At 36.2% G+C, this 18,726-nt stretch overlaps 1 protein-coding gene across 7 annotated transcripts in view; it reads right to left on the reverse strand.

Moving 5' to 3' along the window:
- LOC129237442 (uncharacterized) overlaps positions 1-18,726 on the reverse strand; it is a 78,411-nt gene that overhangs the window by 37,055 nt on the left and 22,630 nt on the right. Inside the window, exon 7 of one of the 7 annotated variants that reach the window (XM_054872206.1) lies at positions 7,834-8,892. The exons of the other annotated variants lie outside the window; for them this stretch is intronic. Within the exon in view, the coding sequence (XP_054728181.1) occupies positions 7,921-8,892 (972 nt within the window). The 3' untranslated portion in view covers positions 7,834-7,920. Of the gene's footprint in view, positions 1-7,833; positions 8,893-18,726 lie in introns of those variants that run through there. 7 annotated transcript variants of the gene reach the window in all.

Raw genomic sequence — 18,726 nt, forward strand, 5'->3', positions numbered from 1 at the left:
TACTTGCAAAGTGGTAAAACAAACCAAAACCTAAATATTATTGTAACCTTTTAGACCAGATTATTAGAAAAAATTAGTGAAAAAAAACAGTTTACAAAAGAAAAAAATTATTTTTCTTTAAGACAAATAATTGGACTGGGTTTGTCTCCAGACCTAAAAAAATGCATGCGCGGAAAGCATTTGGAAATGTATTTTGCAGGCCATCCAGATTCTCACTTCCGTGAAGGAGTTCATAAATTAGAATCTCGTTGGAACAAGTGTATTATCATCGAACCGCAAAACTTATTGAACAACCTGATATAATCTGAAAGAGGGTCTTAAGTACACATTACTCATACACTCAGTTTTTCTAGATCAATTTTTAATTTCAACTAAAATACTTCTGGAAGTTATCACCCGCATTTTATAGGAAGATGCAAAAACTAATTCCAATAAAAATTTTAAAATTTAAAAAGGAAAGAAAAAACAATTATGTATAGTTATATAGGGTGTTTTTTTAGAGCTTAGGTTTTCAAGATGAAATAAAACGTATATATATTAATTTAATGTTATGGCCAAGAATTTAGCTTTATTATAAAGATAAGGGTTTGCCATTATGTTTTAAAAATGATTTCGGGCAAGTGGCCGCCGCGGCTGCCTCGAATAAATTCCAGCCGAGAGGCCCAATTTTCGACCACTTTTTGCAGCAATTGGGGCCGTATGTCAGCAATAACGCGCCGAATATTCTCTTCCAAGACGTCAATCGTCTCGGGCCTATCTGCGTTGACAAGCGACTTCACATAGCCCCACAAGAAATAGTCCAGCGGTGTTATATCGCACGATCTTGGAGGCCACGCCACAGGTCCACGGCGCGAGATAATGCGCTCACCAAAAGTTTCCTTCAATTAATCGATTGTTGCGTTGGCTGTGTGGCATGTAGCGCCGTCTTGTTGGAACCAAAGGTCGTCCACATCAACATCGTCCAATTCAGGCACGAAAAAGTCATTAATAATGGCTCTATAGCGCTCTCCATTGACTGTAACATTATGGCCGGCTTCATTTTTAAAAGAAATATGGACCAATGATTCTCTCTGCCCATAGAGCACACCAAACAGTGACTTTTTGAGGATGTAACGGCGTCTCAGCAATGGCTTGTGGACTATTAATTTTGCTTATTGAAATACCCATTCAACCAAAAGTGAGCTTCATCACTGAACAAAATTTTCTTCGATGCATCGCGCGAACCGAACCATTATTTTCGTAATAAATTTGCACGATTTGCAAACGTTGTTCAGGTGTAAGTCTATTCATTATGAAATGGCAAACCAAACTGAGCATAAATCAAGTGACAGCTGTCAAAAAGACCATCTACGAAAAAAGTAGTGCCAACTTGAAAACCTAACCTCTAAAAAAAAACACCCTTTAGTAAACATACACCCGTAAATATTGGGTACTTTTGATAATACATTTTTTATATTGTAACTAATTTTTTTATATTTATTTTATTTATTCTCGAACCAAAACCATGTAAATGGAATTTTAAAACTTTGCGGAAAATTTAAAAAATTCAAAAATGTTCATCCAAACTGCAAACATTTTATATTTTGCATATATTTATTAGCTAGGGGGGAAATGGTTTAAAACGGTTTTGCTATGACTACGAAAATGCCGGTCAACTTTGATTATTTCTGTGATTTTATCGATATTTTGGACATTTTCTTAAACATCAAAAATGCCTGAACGGAAAAATTGCACGCCATTAGCTGTTTCAGTATCGACACAATAAACACCATTCATAATTTCAGCGGCCTGGCTTGCATTTTCGCCTTTATCAAAGAAATTGTAAAATGTACCGAATTTTCTCTTTTCTCTTTGCTGACTTCCATTGTTAACACCCTGTAACTCACAACTGAATGGAACAAAAGAATTTTTTAGTGTGAAATATTACACTGACAGAGCATAAAGATCGGTACTTCACGAATTATCAATCACTAGAGCCATCTACCGAGAAAATAATGGAGTTATTTTGCCCTAAAGTACAAATATATTTTTGGATTCATTTTTATTTATGCAATAAAATTAGGACAAAGGAACATAAAATAAAAAAACTTAAAAACATAATTTATAGGGGTGTGCTCAAATTAGTATCCTGATCGCATACTTTTTCGATGCACAGTGTTTTTGGGTACTTCTTACATTGCCAGCGCACTCTTGAATGACAAAATACACCCCAACTGGTTTTCAATTTTAGGTGGATAGTGTCCAATTCTATCTTGAGGTAGTCCTGGAACCAGGATGATCGTGCGATATGACGTCGGAACATGAGTTGATCCATGATTACATCATTACTCATCACATGTAGACGCCAGGAATAAGCAACAACGATGTCGAACATAGTTGTAAATAACACCTCCCACCACTTTTTATCATTAATAGTGTTTGTTCTGCATCGGTCAATTCACTTGGTTCAGGTGGTATGATAACCATTTCAACTTCAACATCGTCATTAATGCAGATAATGGCATCAGTAGCTTCTTGAAGCCCTTTGTAGCTATTTTTAACCGAAAATTGTTGTTTGCTCATTATTAGGAATCTGCAAAAACACTTATTTTACTTACGTATGTTGTCACTGTACTTACAACAAGAGTTATAAGACTACAGTTTTGTTGTTATTATAACTAATTTATTATATTATAGTTTATAACTTACACAACTTTAACTGATGTTTTAATGTAAAAAAAAACTCAATATACACGAATATAGCTTTGAACAGTATAATAATAATAAAAAAACCAAGAAGACTACCTCTAATTATTTGAAATCTAAAATCATCCACACTTAGATATAACTATGGCTATACTCAGTTGAGTACGGGGCTTCGAATGGATTAAGAAACAATAGATTTATGACGAAGTAATGGGATGAAAAAAAAAGTTTAAGATAATAGTACAGTTATCAAAACTTAGTTTGAAATATAGAATACATGACCAATTTGAGGCTCTTTGGATTTGAATATAATTTTATGCAGAATTAAAAATAATTATCTTTGCAGGTAGATTTGGGCATTTTTTCCCATAGTAAAAATATTTCCAGCATTCGATATATGGAATAAAATGTCCCTCTTCATCTCCAAAAATTTATGAAAAATATTTTTTTTCTTCATTCTCAATGAATATTTGATGACTTTTATTTTTAATTTTTTAAAGGTTTGAAACATGTTCTATGATTTTTGGTTGCACTGAATAAATTGTATTTTTATTTATTAAAATTTAATTAAAAAAAAATAATTTTCAAAACTTCCCTGTTTTTTTTTAGAGGTTAGGTTTTCAAGTTGGCACTACTTTTTTCGTAGATGGTCTTTTTGACAGCTGTCACTTGATTTATGCTCAGTTTGGTTTGCCATTTCATAATGAATAGACTTACACCTGAACAACGTTTGTAAATCGTGCAAATTTATTACGGAAATAATGGTTCGGTTCGCGCGACGCATCACAAGAAAATTTTGTTCAGGGATGAAGCTCACTTTTAGTTGAATGGGTATGTCAATAAGCAAAATTGTCGCATTTGGAGTGAACATAATCCACAAGCCATTGCTGAGACGCCGTTACATCCTCAAAAAGTCACTGTTTGGTGTGCTCTATGGGCAGAGGGAATCATTGGTCCATATTTCTTTAAAAATGAAGCCGGCCATAATGTTACAGTCAATGGAGAGCGCTATAGAGCCATGATTAATGACTTTTTCGTGCCTGAATTGGACGATATTGATGTGGACGACCTTTGGTTCCAACAAGACGGCGCTACATGCCATACAGCCAACGCAACCATCGATTTATTGAAGGAAACTTTTGGTGAGCGCATTATCTCGCGCCGTGGACCTGTGGCGTGGCCTCCAAGATCGTGCGATATAACACCGCTGGACTATTTCTTGTGGGGCTATGTGAAGTCGCTTGTCAACGCAGATAGGCCCGAGACGATTGACGTCTTGGAAGAGAATATTCGGCGCGTTATTGCTGACATACGGCCCCAATTGCTGCAAAAAGTGGTCGAAAATTGGGCCTCTCGGCTGGAATTTATTCGACCCAGCCGCGGCGGCCACTTGCCCGAAATCATTTTTAAAACATAATGGCAAACCCTTATCTTTATAATAAAGCTAAATTCTTGGCCATAACATTAAATTATATACGTTTTATTTCATCTTGAAAACCTAACCTCTAAAAAAAACACCCTATATATACTGTGAGCGTCAAAATAAAGTGTACAAAGCATTTTGTATAATATGGATTTTATTTCAGTCTTTTATAGCAAAAGAATATATTTTAATTTCATGTTTTTTTAATTAGTATTTGATTCTCTACTAATTACCAGAAAACAACAAAAAAATAAATTACAACAAAAGTTGTAAGACAAAAAAAAATTTAGCGCATATTTTACGCGTCATATACAGGGTTTGATTGAAAAGTAATGAGCCTTATTTTTTTTAAGCAGTTTTATTAAACCTTTTGGCTTATACAACTAATATTCTTCAAAATAGGACCCTTGAGCGTCAATACACCGCTGGTAGCGGTCCTTCCACTGCAGGAAACATTTTTTAAACTCATCCGCCGGAATCGCCTTCAATTCGGCTGTCACAGTTTTTTGGATCACCTCGATGGAGTCGAAACACCTCCTCTCCAGCTTTCTTTTCAGGCGCGGGAACAAGAAGAAGTCCGGAGTGGACAGGTCTGGGCTGTAAGGAGGGTGGGGAAGCACCGGAACCCCCATCTTGGCCTTCGTCTGTTTGCGTCGTCGAAGGCCTTCCAGATCGCTGTTTGTCTTCGACGTCCTCCCGGCCTTCCTTGAACGACTTGTGCCACCGTTTTACCTGGGCACTGGACAGAGATTGGTCCCCGTAAGCCTCCTTGAGTAGCCCAATAGTTTCGGTACTCGTTTTGTTTAGCTTTATGCAAAATTTGATCGAGTAACGTTGCTCCAATGATCGCTGCATTTTCGCCACTGCAAAATCCTTACACACTTTTGAAACAGCTTTCACGCGTGGAGCGATGTTGACTGCACCGCTGTTGCCAGCGAACTGGGCCCGGTTTCTAGTGGAAGGGGAAGGTCCAACGATCATTTCCCCCCACCAGCCGATTCGGTTGATCGCTTGGCAGACGCTCCGCGCGGGAAGGCTCATTACTTTTCAATCAAACCCTGTAATGCGATTTGTCAATTTCGCGCAATTTCTTGTTTTCCAAGAACAATTTTACGCATTTCTAGTGGTAAATCCGCACTTCGTCCCATTTTGTTATTTTCAATCGAGAAACTGAATCGACGATAAAAACTAAAAAAACCCAGTATTATTTCAATTTCAGCAATATTAGTAAAAAAAAAAAACGCAACAATATCATGAGCTGAAAGGGTACGAATAAATGTTCTGCAGCATTTTCCTATGTCTGCCTGCTTTCCTTGGAACCCCTCAGAGTGAGTTGCAATAACTAGAGTTGTGTTTGCGGCAATTCAACAGGAATTTAACATTCTTACAATCACCCAAAAGAAATATATTGTCAAAGCAAATATTTTGCGCAAAGCTAGTTTTTACGTACTACGCAGGGTGTACGAATAAATGGTGTGACCACTGTACGTATTTGAGATTTTTGCTCATGCCTGCGGTTAAAAATCTATTATTTTCGTACTTTGCAACACGCCGGTATGAGCAACTTGCACATGCATTTTAAATGAAATTGCGAATTACTCTTGAAAAAGTATTTATATAGAGAATTATACTCTTTCAGAATATACGAGTAGTATAGGAGTGGCGGCCGCCGTAGCCGAATGGGTTGGTGCGTGACTACCATTCGGAATTCAGAGAGAACGTAGGTTCGAATCTCGGTGAAAGACCAAAATGAAGAAAAATATTTTTCTAAAAGCGGTTCGCCCCTCGGCAGGCAATGACAAACCTCCGAGTGTATTTCTGCCATGAAAAAGCTCCTCATAAAAATATCTGCCGTTCGGAGTCGGCATGAAACTGTAGGTCCCTCCATTTGTGGAGCAACATCAAGACGCACACTGCAAATAGGAAGAAAAGCTCAGCCAAACACCCAAAACAGGCGTACGTGCCAATTATATATATATATATAATATATAAACAGCCTGTATATATATATATATATATAAGTATATAGATAGGCATTGCTCATATGTGTAAATTTGTGTTGTGCTGTTCGTTCAATCAGCATAGATTCGTCACTGGTCAGTCCGTAGTATCCAACCTCGCTGTTTTGTTTTATTTATTCTATAAATTATCTCCCCTTTGGCTTTGGACATCATGCTACATCTGCCACCCCTAGATCTCTTCTGCAAATACTCAGCGGCCTGCGCCGCTTTAAGGCTCAAAGCGAGCTCACAATGGAGAACTGTCACACATGGACATTCAACCATTTTAGACTCCTACACGGATATACCCAGTGACTGTGATTATCACCCTCCCATTCTTTGTTTCGAAAGGAATTTCCTAATGAAAATCCCTTCTAGACTGGAATGGCTTGAAGAAGATCCAACACCCAAAACACACCCGTTAAGATCTACACGGACGGATCCAAAATGGACACCGGTGTAGGATCAGGGTTATTTTGCGAAGAGCTTTCTATTAGTGAATCCTTTAAATTACCGGATCACTGTAGCGTTTTTCAAGCGGAAATAAACGCTATTCATGAAGCCTTAAAATGGTTAAAGATAAACAGAATATCATCAAAGGATATCTGTATTCTATCAGACAGCCAAGCTGCCCTACGAGCCCTGGATGCATTCCAAACAACATCAAGTAGTGTCTTACGTTGTCGCCAATCTCTAAATGAGATGGCCAAACAATATCGTATAATATTATGCTGGGTCCCAGGCCACAGAGATATACCAGGGAATTGTATGGCAGACCAACTTGCAAGGGAAGTTACCTGTATGCCAGACATAAGTAATTTTATGGAGATACCTCTCGCAACTTGTAAGCTTCTCATTAAGGACGCACTAATCAATTCTGTAAATCAGAGATGGATTAGCGCTAACACCTGCGAAATTGCTAGGCAAACATGGCCAAGGCTAAATTTAATATACGTCTGTCCAAGAGTATTATAAAACTGAGTAGACTTCAAATCAGGACCTTAGTAGGGGCCCTCACAGGACATTGTCTCATAGGAAATCATGCAAGGAGATTAGGCGTATACACGCATGATTTCTGTCGTAGCTGCAGAAATGAGGAGGAATTGGAAACAATTCAACACCTTTTTTGCACATGCCCGGCTCTAGCCAGAAGCAGAAACCGATTTTTAAAATCCTACTTCTTAACGAATATAGATAATCTATACACTTTAGGTATCAACAACCTTTTACGCTTTGTCAAAAGCTCAGGATGGTTCAATATGGAAAGGGAAATGTAGCCCAGCCCCCGCGGCTCACAACGGACCCATTCCGTGGTCTAAGTGGCATCGTTGTCTCTATGTGCGATGCGGCTGCCAAACCTACCTACCTACCTATCTCCCCTTGGATTTCACCATGTTTTCCTGCAGTGGCTGAGATCGTATTTTTGCGAAAGCCGTTGCGTAAGCACAATTGATGGTACAGCCTCTGAATCATTCATTACCTGTTCGGTTGTGCTTGAGGGAAGCGCTTTGTGTTATTTATCAACGACATTGGCAATTTCGCTAATTCCCTACTATATACTGACGACTTCAATTTTTTTCAATTATCAATAACACACGTGATGTATGAGGCTTCAAGCAGATGTAGGTAAATTTGTTATGCCACTTTTTCCAAAATCCCTAATGTTTTTCATGTTGTAAGGGAATTGCATTACTATTGCGTGTGCTATTAAGGAAGACTTGCAAATAATTGAATTTGTATATTTTATTACATTTGTATTATATTATATGTATACATACATTGTTTTTTACTTAAGTAAAAGTTCAGTACAAATTATTCTCCATCAGTATTTTTGGGAGATGGCCATATACTATGGGATTTCATGTGCGCACTAAGTCCTGCGCTTTGGGCAAAACGTTTTTCACAAATCTTACAATTGAATTTCTTTTCCGCATCATGAATGTGTTGGTGTTGACGGAGTTGTTTCTGAGTTGTAAATGCTTTGTCACACACATCACATATTTTATCATAAACTTTCAAGTGAACAGCCATATGTTCGTTAATCATTGATTTGTTATAGAAGGCCTTTGGACAAAGTTCACATTTGTGGCGAGGTCTCTTCTCATGACGATCCTTATGATACTTAAATTTAGAAAGTAAACGGAACCTTTTCCCACACATATCACAAATATATGGTTTTTCGCCGGTGTGAAAAAGCATGTGGGCTTTTAATTCGGTTGTGGTAGCGCAAGGTTTGTTGCACACCTCACAGCTGTACAGGTAGTCTTGCGCGTGCCTTCGTAAATGTACTGTTAAATTAGATACCATCTGAAATCCATGGCCGCAAACATTACATTTAAAAGGCAGCGAGCCGTCATGAGATGCTAAATGAATTTTTAACTGACATGAGCCAGGTAATATTTGCCCACATTTTGGGCACTCGAAAGGGGGAACATCGACTTCGAGGAATGAAATGTGATCGTAAAATGGACATGTTGGTTTAAAAGCTAAGCTCTTTCGTTTAGATCGTAGTTTTTCCTTTTTCGCGTTTGAAGTGGCTTTTCGTAGTTGTGTAATTTCTTTTTCTAAATCCCTTTTCGTTAAGTTTAATCCAGAGATATCATTAAGTTTCTCAACTATAGCTTCCAACGCTTCGCGGCGCCTATTACTGAATCTATACGCTATCTCCTTTTCATCCCAAAGACATGTATGTCTCTTGTATATTTTAGCTAAAGCGATAAATTGTATATCATTTAAGCGGCTGTCTGGTCTTGTGAATTTTTGAGTAGGCAGGCCCGATGTTACCTGTTAAAAAACAGAAAAGGTGTCTCAGAAAGTGATGCAAATTAGAGGGCTAAAGCGAGATAATTGATTACGATGCATTTAGTTTCATTTAGAAGTTTCATTTGCAAGCTCTCTTGTAAAATCAATAATATGTAGCAAAAAGTAATTTTAATACTATAGTAATTAATACTATAATAAATCCTGTGGACCGTCCTGTCTGTACATTGAAAATACAATATTATTGAAAAATAGGAAAATACCAGGTGTATAAGCTTAAATCCGCTGTTTTTTAGTAAAAAAAAAAACCATTTTTTTTTATAGAAAGCAAAAAAATAATTTATTCAAAGTATTTGCCCTCGCTAGCTATACATTTTTCCCATCTCTCGGGCAATTTGTGTATACCACGCCAAAAGAATTCTTCATCTTTCGAGGCGAACCACTCGTCAAGCCATTTCCGGACGTCTTCGTACGAATCGAAGTGCTGTTCGGCGAGCGCGTGACCCATCGATGAAAACAGATGATAGTCCGAAGGGGCCAGGTCTGGTGAATAAGCGGGATGAGGTAGCACCTCCCAATTGATTGTCTCCAAGTAGTTTTGGACCATTCTTGACGTGTGCGATGGGGCGTTGTCGTGGAGGAAAATCAGCTCCTCATGTCTTTGTTCATAACGAGGCCTTTTTCACGCAAAGCACGGCGCAATTTGATGAGTTGTTGGTGGTAGCGATGAGAATTAACAGTTTCACCAGGTTTCAACAGCTCATAGTAAACGACACCCTGCTGATCCCACCAAACGCACAGCATCGTCTTGCGTCCAAAGCGATTAGGTCTTGCTGAAGAAGTTGATGGTTGGCCGGGATCGACCTATGATTTTTTTCGTTTAGGACTCTCAAAGTATATCCACTTTTCATCGCTAGTCACCACAAGATGCAGGAACGACTTTCTTTTATGCCTAGCCAGCAAGATTTCGCATGTGTTTTGGCGTCGCTCCATCTGTCTATCGTTCAATTCATGGGGTACCCATTTTCCGACTTTTTGGACCTTTCCCATGGCACGTAAACGCATGGAAATGGCTGGTTGAGTGACACCTAACTGCTCGGCAAGCATTTTTTGCGATTGGGTATCGTCCTCATCCAAAAGAGCCTGCAATTCATGGTCCTCAACTTTTCTGGGCCGATTTTCACGCTTCTTGTCACTCAAGTCAAAATGGCCGTCTTTGAACCGACGAAACCAGTCTCTGCAAGTTGTTTCCGATAATGCACTGTCACCATAGGCCTCCACAAGCATTCGATGCGATTCGGCAGCCGATTTCTTCAAATTAAAGCAAAAAAGTAGAGCTTCCCGCATATGCTCTTTTTTTGGCACAAAATTAGACATGATTACGCAAGGAAAAAAGTGTGTTGCTGTATGAAATCACTGATGATGTGCAGTGATTGATGTAAACAGGTGTCGAACCCATGCAAAAAAAAATATGGCATTTCTATGGTAACTTGATATGCTCACTAACGCCATCTACGAGCAATCAGCGGATTTAAGCTTATACACCTGGTACTTTCTTATTTTTCACACGCTAATCTCCGGAAGATGGACCGAATTCGACAAGACTTTCACTGATAGGTAGAGGAATGAGCGGGCTACTTTTTATTTTTCCTCCTACTTGTGTATCTTCGAAGAAAACATGGTCAGTTTCTCCTTTCGTAGAACTTCAAAATTTCAGTTTGGCATCGAACAAGGACATTTTAAAGCCCTTCAAAATGGGTAGCTCTTCTAAGATCTGAAGCTTACCTCTTCCAGTGTTCCTCGGCAAGAAAGACTTCCTCACATGTTCTCTATCGGATTTAAGTCCGGGTACGTTATGGACCCTCTAATATTTGAAACTGCTCCTGAAGCCAGCTTTAGCTGGCACGTGACTCAAGTATATATACATTATTATTAGAAGGCCATTACGCACTGCGACCAGAGCTGATCTATTGTAAAGTATATATACATAATTGGCGCTATACCCAACAAGTTTTAAGCCGGACCGAAAGGTGATTTTATGATCAGAAATGTTTTTTCCTGGCAAAAATGCACTCGGCGGTTTGCTAATGCCTGCCGCGTGGCGACCGCTATTAGAAAAAAAGATATATTTTCTATCGTTTGATGTTTCACGGAGATTCAAAACTGAGCACTTCCGAATCGTGGTTACGTAGCAACCCATTCAGCTACGGCGGCCGCATTTGGCATTAGGGCCGTCATAAAGATCTTGACCAGCAAGCTTCTGTAGCTATCTAAGTTTATACTACTGAATATTTTGCACATGGGTGTTCTGCTATGGTAACTTAAACCAGCCCAAATCATCAAAGAATCACCGTTCCCACAACAGTCGGTTCTACGTAACCGAAACGACCCGGATTTATATCCGGCCAAGGACTATCATTTCAGCAGCACTCCCCATATATGTATGGGAATGTTTATTCTGCTACAACAATAACACTAAAGAATCATTTCCAAAGTTTCGCTTGGTAGAAAAACTCTTAAGCACTTTCAAGTCATACCAGTAGTAAGTAAATAAATCACTAGGATCATCGAGATTGAATATTTTTTATCCAAAAATATCATATTTTTTCATTCATCAGTCCATGTATTACAAAAAGCATTCCAAAATTTCCACACCCACACTATGGCCTCGATATCGCCCCTTTGACCTTTTCTTATTCCCTTAGATGAAGTCGATGAAGGAGCCGCGGTGTTGAATTCTGAAGGATGTTGTTGTTGTTGTAGCAACATAAACATGTACGGGCAATACATGGTTGGGGAATGCTACTGGAGTCACAGTCCTTCGCTTAATATAAATTCAGGTCACATCAGGGAGGAGTAGGGTAGAGATATTTTAATTTGGGATTTGAGTTGGGTACTTAAGAAATAATGATTTTGCAGAAAATGACTGGAGTCAAGACATTGAAATAAATATTGACGCCCCTAAATTCTTTCTTATATGCAAAATAGCTATGGCTTATAACAAAAATATTTCGATTTTTTTTTTAATAGCAAACTTTTTGATGGCAGATGATAGCCTAAGTACTAAACTTATTTTAATTCCTGATCTAGTTTCGATGTTCAGGAAGTCCCGTTAATTTTTATGCTATGTACTCCTTTTTTAATGTGGTCAAAATAGCATTGCAAGAGAAGTAGTCGAGACATTTGGACGAAATCTAGTGAATTTTTTTAAATATTTTTAGTTGTGTATACATTTTATTTTATAACTAAACATTGATGGTAAACCATTAAAACAGTTTTTCGAGGAATTTATATCTCCAAAAAGATTCGAGATGAGCTAAGTCTTAATATGGGCTGGTCAACAATTAGAAAGAAGCTCATTGCGGCTAAACTTTAGAGAAAAAACCCTTGTACAGACCAAAATAAGATTAGCTGAAGAGCACCTGTATAGGTCAGTTCGAAAATACCACATTAGCTTATAGTCCGAGGAACCTATAATAGCTTCATTTGATTCTAAAAAACGCAGACAATTTGTACGAAGACCGAGCAAAGCCTCTTTTAACCCTAAATACGTCCCCAGGACAGTAAAGCAGGGAGATGCCAAAATCAATGTATAGGGCTGTTTCTCCTGCTACGATACTGATTCAGTATATAGTGGAGTGTCTGGAGCGTTAAAAACGTGAAAACCTAGGATGTCTTAGGGACTAGATGAAATTAAATTATCTTTGCGAAAATGTGTCGTGAATAACATAAATAATAATCTCTACCTATTTAAAAGTTGTGCATTTGATTTTTAAATAGCAAAAATTTATGATTGCAATAACTTATGTGCTATAATGCAAATAACGTTGTAGAATTTATTGTTTTTGTAACAGAAGTGGAAACAAATGAAAAAATAAATAGATTATGGATAATTAAATGTTAAAAAAAAAAATATTATGTAAACTATTCGTTTAATTAAATAATTAGCATACAAAAAAAAATAAAAAATTGTTTTCTGTTATTATAGCATAAAAGTAAAATCGAATTAATTATTAAAAACAAAAAAATTATGACTATTTAAAAGAAAAAAATGAATTAACAAAAAAAATTTGTCTATTGAAAAATTTACATTTTTTCAAATATCATCTTCAATTTCACTGATGTTAATCATAGGCGCTACATTTAGACAGCTGTCGTCGTTGCACTGTAGGCATGCTACACTGCAGTATAATCCACTTTTTCGGCATCCGCATGCAGCTCCACATAATTTTTTGCAATTGCAAAATAACATTTTTAATAAATTTTCCGGAGCAGGTAATTGATTCGTAAATATTGGATGATAGGTATTATTGGAATAGTTCTATCCCCAATTTTCGATGATTAAATCATTCCCTAACCACATCTGGATTTGTAGGTAAACCCGTTTTAAGTGTTCAAATGCTGCATCAGATGTGGGAGGTAACGAAGATAAAAGAACACTTGTGTCTTTGCCAGTTTCTTTGATGAAGGAATTGAACCTGAATGTATTCAAATCTGTCATTTTTGCCGAAGCACCATACAGTCCCAAAATACATGTAATACCAGCTTGAAATATATTATTTGCATCTTCATGTACATTTTTAAATACTGCTGCAAAATTTTTGATAAACTTAATTTTTCCTTTGTTGTAAAACGCAGAAGTAGTATCACAGCCCGTGAAAGCATGTAAAAATAGAACATGTTCTTTACATGCTGGTAGAGATTTTTCTAAACTTTTCGATGAAAATATTTGTTGGTTAACTTTGCCGCGGGATGGTTTTAAAAAATATATTTCACGATCAGTAGACGTCAATGCCGTTAACACAACCAAGACGTCAATGTCTTCAGAAATTACAACAATATTTTGAGATTCTAAACTAATTCTGTATCAACAATTAATTTATCTGCATCGCTTTCCGCTTGGCATGTAAAAATATTGTTATCATCTAATTTTATTCTTAACATTTCGATTAGGCGAGATTTATTTTTTTTATTCGTTAGAAATTTATCTTGAGCGATTTTTAACGGCATATTTACATCAAATTCAATATCTGTACTTACATATATTTAATACCGTCCTTCTTATATCCATCAAATACCACGTATGCGTTATTAAAATTATTCCTCAAATATCTTACGTAATGTTCGCATATCATTTTGAATGTTTCATTTAATTGCCATTTGCAACGATATAACAACATGCCTCCATCAATAACATAATGAACATTTTCCAAGCTTTTCAAATTAATCTGAATTTCTGGGAATAATTCGTAGAAAGTTGATTTTTTTGTCTTTCGCATTTGGTCATATTCAAACAGAGCAAGTGGATATGGTGCCAGTTCATAATTCATATAAGTTTTTAGTTCATCATCTGTTTTTTTCAACACACAAATACGTTGAAACAGCAACAACGGATCAACGGGAATAACATTGTTATGAATTTTTATTTTATTATTTTTAGCCAATAGAGAATTTATTTTATCTTTCCTTAAAAACTTGAATTCGCGTACATTTTTCCCTTCGATTTTCTTCATAACTTTTAAACCTTCTTCAAAAGCATTGTAACAATTTTTACTTTTCTCACCGGTAATTCCAGTGGCAATTGACATAATTGCATCTGTATCAGGAAAAGGACTGTGTTCTTTGAAAAAGTCTACCAATCTTTTTACATCGATACCATCCCTTTCTATTCTAGCATCTGTAGAATCACTGTGTTGATGACTTTTATTGAAAGATATGTCACAAAAATTTTCTATGCTTTGAATAATATCTTTACTATAAATAACTCCTCTGATCCATTTATAAACTACACTTTCAGTGGCACCTCGTTTAAAAGGACACCCTTCGACGCTCATTCCTTTCATTAAAGTCTGCTCAATAGTCTGATCACTTGCAATACCAGAAAAAAAAAAAATCTGATCGCCTAGATGTGAAATATCCTGTTGTATATTTTTCGAACTCTGCTGGATCCATTATATACTGTAATTCCTTCATATCTTGCAGATAAATTTGTGCAGCCTTCGCATAGGGAAAATGTCCTGATGCGTGGAATAGTGCAATCATCAGCTCAATACTATGTAGATGTAAATTCCAATCCCCCATACGGTCGGCAGCAATGAAGTCTTTCAATATTGTTACCATTCGAAAATACGTAATCCATAGTTTTGATGTTTTATTTTTATTTTCAAGCTCAACTAACTTATCTTCAAAAATTCTACTCAGCATTTGAAATCCTTGGTTTTCTGTAATTTCATTGTAATTGAACATTTCAAAAAACATCGATATTTGTTCGTCATTCAATACATTTAAAAAATCCGCATTATTCTCCTTAAGATCTTCAAAAATTAATTGTGCTGAAGCTTGCTGCAATAAGGTATGAGCACGTACTGCTCTAGCATAGGCACGTCCTGACGTTATGTGATCAATCGTATTTTCTGGATAAATGGTAGAAAGAACTTCTTTTATCCCACTTCCAGCCATAATATAACCAATAATATATAACGTTGGGAAGATGTTTGTCTTTATCTATTTAAGTAAAATTTAACGTAGAACTAAAAAAAAAATTTTTCCAACTCAATATTATGCTCCAATATATTAATTTTTCATATTTTTTTGTTTAAACAATGAAAAAATTAATTGCACAATATAATATTGGTAGAAGTTACAATTTAGAGCATACAAAAGAAAATCATGTTGGTTACATGGCAATTCATTGAGTGCCTACGAGATCCGAGGTCAAAACCCCTGGGCACTCCACTAATATTGGATAAAAGAAAACACGGATGTTGTATCTGGAGATAATGGAGTCAACCATGCTACCACACGCGGAGTGTAGGATGTCTCTGAAATGAGTGAATATGCAAAGCACACAAGCAAGTTGGCAAACAATTGTTTCCATTTAAACGGCCCAGATGTCAAAGAAGCTGTAGGCAAAGATAATTCCACAAATATCAAAGAGCTCTGGAAGATTGTGAGAAAAGCGTGAGAGGTCATTCCCGCAAAGTGGTGTAGACGTTTAGTGGAGTCTATGCCACGTAGGGGCGAGGCAGTACTCGCTATAAGGGTCATTCGACGAAATATTAATAACACGGTGCTACAAAAAAAAAAAACGAAATACACCTGACAAATTACACACTGTAGGTTGTTTATATGGTCGAATAATGCATAAAAATATTTTTGTTATTTTTGTTGTACCCTCCAATTTTTATTTATTTATAAAAAACCGTTTTTTCAGACTTTGCGCGGTAATCTACGGATATCTCGGTCATTTTTTCACCGATTTTCAATATGTTATATGTTTTGAAAATGATATTGTCAGACCTTTCAAATGATGTAATATACAACAAGTAATTATTCAAACTAGCTAGTTGTGATTTTTATTTGATTAAACCTGGAGAAAGTGCTTTTTTTTATCATTTTTTTAACTTTAACAATTTTTTATTTCATAATTTTACTACAAAATTAAAGATGTTTGTTAATATTCTTTGATTGCATTTATTAACGAAGAAATTAATGTATTATTTTCAATAATCGGACAAAAATTGCGTAAACTACGCTAGTTTTCCGTAAATAGAAAAAAATGCCTTGAATGTCTATCCATTTGTGGAACCATAGTTTTTGTCTTTAATGATTATTTACTTGGAAAAATCACTGCATTCTTTATGTATTGACAATAAATGTTTGACAATGACAATTTATCATAAATTACAAATGAAAGGTTTACGTGTTTCTATATAATTTTGAGACATAATTTTCGCGCGATTTCTGAGGCGCAGAGACCCTCCTCCTCCCACGCAGTAATTTTACCTCTCTCTAATTCGGTAAGTTTTGAACCGCGTGGCATATTGATATTTATTTACTTAAAAAACGATTTAAATTAATTATTGTTTATTGATACTAAGAAGAATAACGGTATTATTCCATATATTCATTTATTTTTACAGAGTACCTACATATTTTTGGAGTAAAGATTAAATATTCATGTTATGTGTCCTATAGTTATGAAACGCACCATAGTCTGAAACAGCTATTAGACCAGTCTTTGGTTGGCAGTGCCTTTTTATCTCCTTCTTCCAAAATCGCGTTTTTCTCAAGTGTGTTTTTTTGTTAAAATTGTTTATAAGTTAGTTAAAGATGTGTGACAAACGCAATAATTTCTGCTACGTTTGCGGTTTATTTGTTGATAAACAACATCGCCGTGAATTAAAAACAAATACTATCGTGGTTGAAGCATACAATCTTCACTTTGAGCGCAATTATAGTGAAAGTCGCTGGTATGAACCAGAATATATATGTTCCACGTGCTCCATATCACTGAATCCGGTGGAAAGAAGAGCATGGATGAGTTTCATTTCTCTTTGTGAAAAAAAGAAGTGACAACTACGTTGCCGTCGTGGATGAATTTTTACGGGCCTACGGAGACATGGGATGTAGAATGTCCATCAAAATTCACTTTTTGCACTCACATTTAGACTTCTTTCCGGAGAACCTTGGAAAATTCAGCGATGAACAAGGGGAAAGGTTTCATCAAGAAATTGCGTCAATTGAAAAACGTTTCCTCGGAAAAAACAAAATACATATGGTATGTTGGCGGATTACTGTTAGTCGCTCAAATGCGAGACGAGCGATTCTTCTTTAAAACGACGAAGGTCGGGTAAACATTTTTAGAAAAAGTTAGGTATGTAAAATCAACAAAAAAATTTATATAAAAAACAGTATGATTGTTCTTTTTACTCCAATACATTGTACACACTGCAATACACATGATGGCCCATATTTTCTATTTACGGAAAACTAGCGTAGTTTACGCAATTTTTGTCCGATTATTGAAAATAATACATTAATTTCTTCGTTAATAAATGCACTCAAAGAATATTAACAAACATCTTTAATTTTGTAGTAAAATTATGAAATAAAAAATTGTTAAAGTTAAAAAAATGATAAAAAAAGCACTTTCTCCAGGTTTAATCAAATAAAAATCACAACTAGCTAGTTTGAATAATTACTTGTTGTACATCATTTGAAAGGTCTGACAATATCATTTTCAAAACATATAAAATATTGAAAATCGGTGAAAAAATGACCGAGATATCCGTAGATTACCGCGCAAAGTCTGAAAAAACGGTTTTTTATAAATAAATAAAAATTGGAGGGTACAACAAAAATAACAAAAATATTTTTATGCATTATTCGACCATATAAACAACCTACAGTGTGTAATTTGTCAGGTGTATTTTCAGTGTTGCACCGTGTAATTTGTGTTTTTTTCAATTTATAAAATTTTATAAAAATTGAGTATTGTATTTTTCGTTGATAACTGTTTTTTCTTATGAGATATTTTTGCTTCGGTAGAAATTTCGCCGAGTTCCTCCTCCCATTTGTATTGTGCATCCTCATGTTTTCCACAAATGGATGGACCTATAGTTTTAAGCCGACTTTGAACGGCAGATAGTGGTTTAACATTGCCTGCCGAGGGGCTAAAGCTGTTAGAAAAAACGTTTACTATCATTTGATGTTTCATGGCCGGAGATTCGAACTCGTGCACTTCCGCAGTCACGCACCAACCCATTTGGCTATGCCATTCGCTATACTGTTATTAGTACAAATGAAATCGTTAACTATCCTACCGATTTTTTGAATTTCTTGGTCTTACCAAGAATACCAACACGTTGCTTTCACTCATTGTTGGTGTGCCTATAATTCTTCTCCGCGACATAAATCCACCTCGGTTATGTAATGGGACGAGACTTGCTAAAAAAAACTATTGCCCAAGATTATCGAACCCACAATTCTCAATGTTATGGGTATGGGAATAAGTTTCCACCCTCGTAAAAGAGGTGTCGCTCTTGACACCATTTTTGTGTTGGCTGGTGATTTGAA

This window comes from Anastrepha obliqua, chromosome 2 (genome assembly GCF_027943255.1).
Source record: "Anastrepha obliqua isolate idAnaObli1 chromosome 2, idAnaObli1_1.0, whole genome shotgun sequence".
Taxonomy (NCBI): Eukaryota; Metazoa; Arthropoda; class Insecta; order Diptera; family Tephritidae; genus Anastrepha; species Anastrepha obliqua.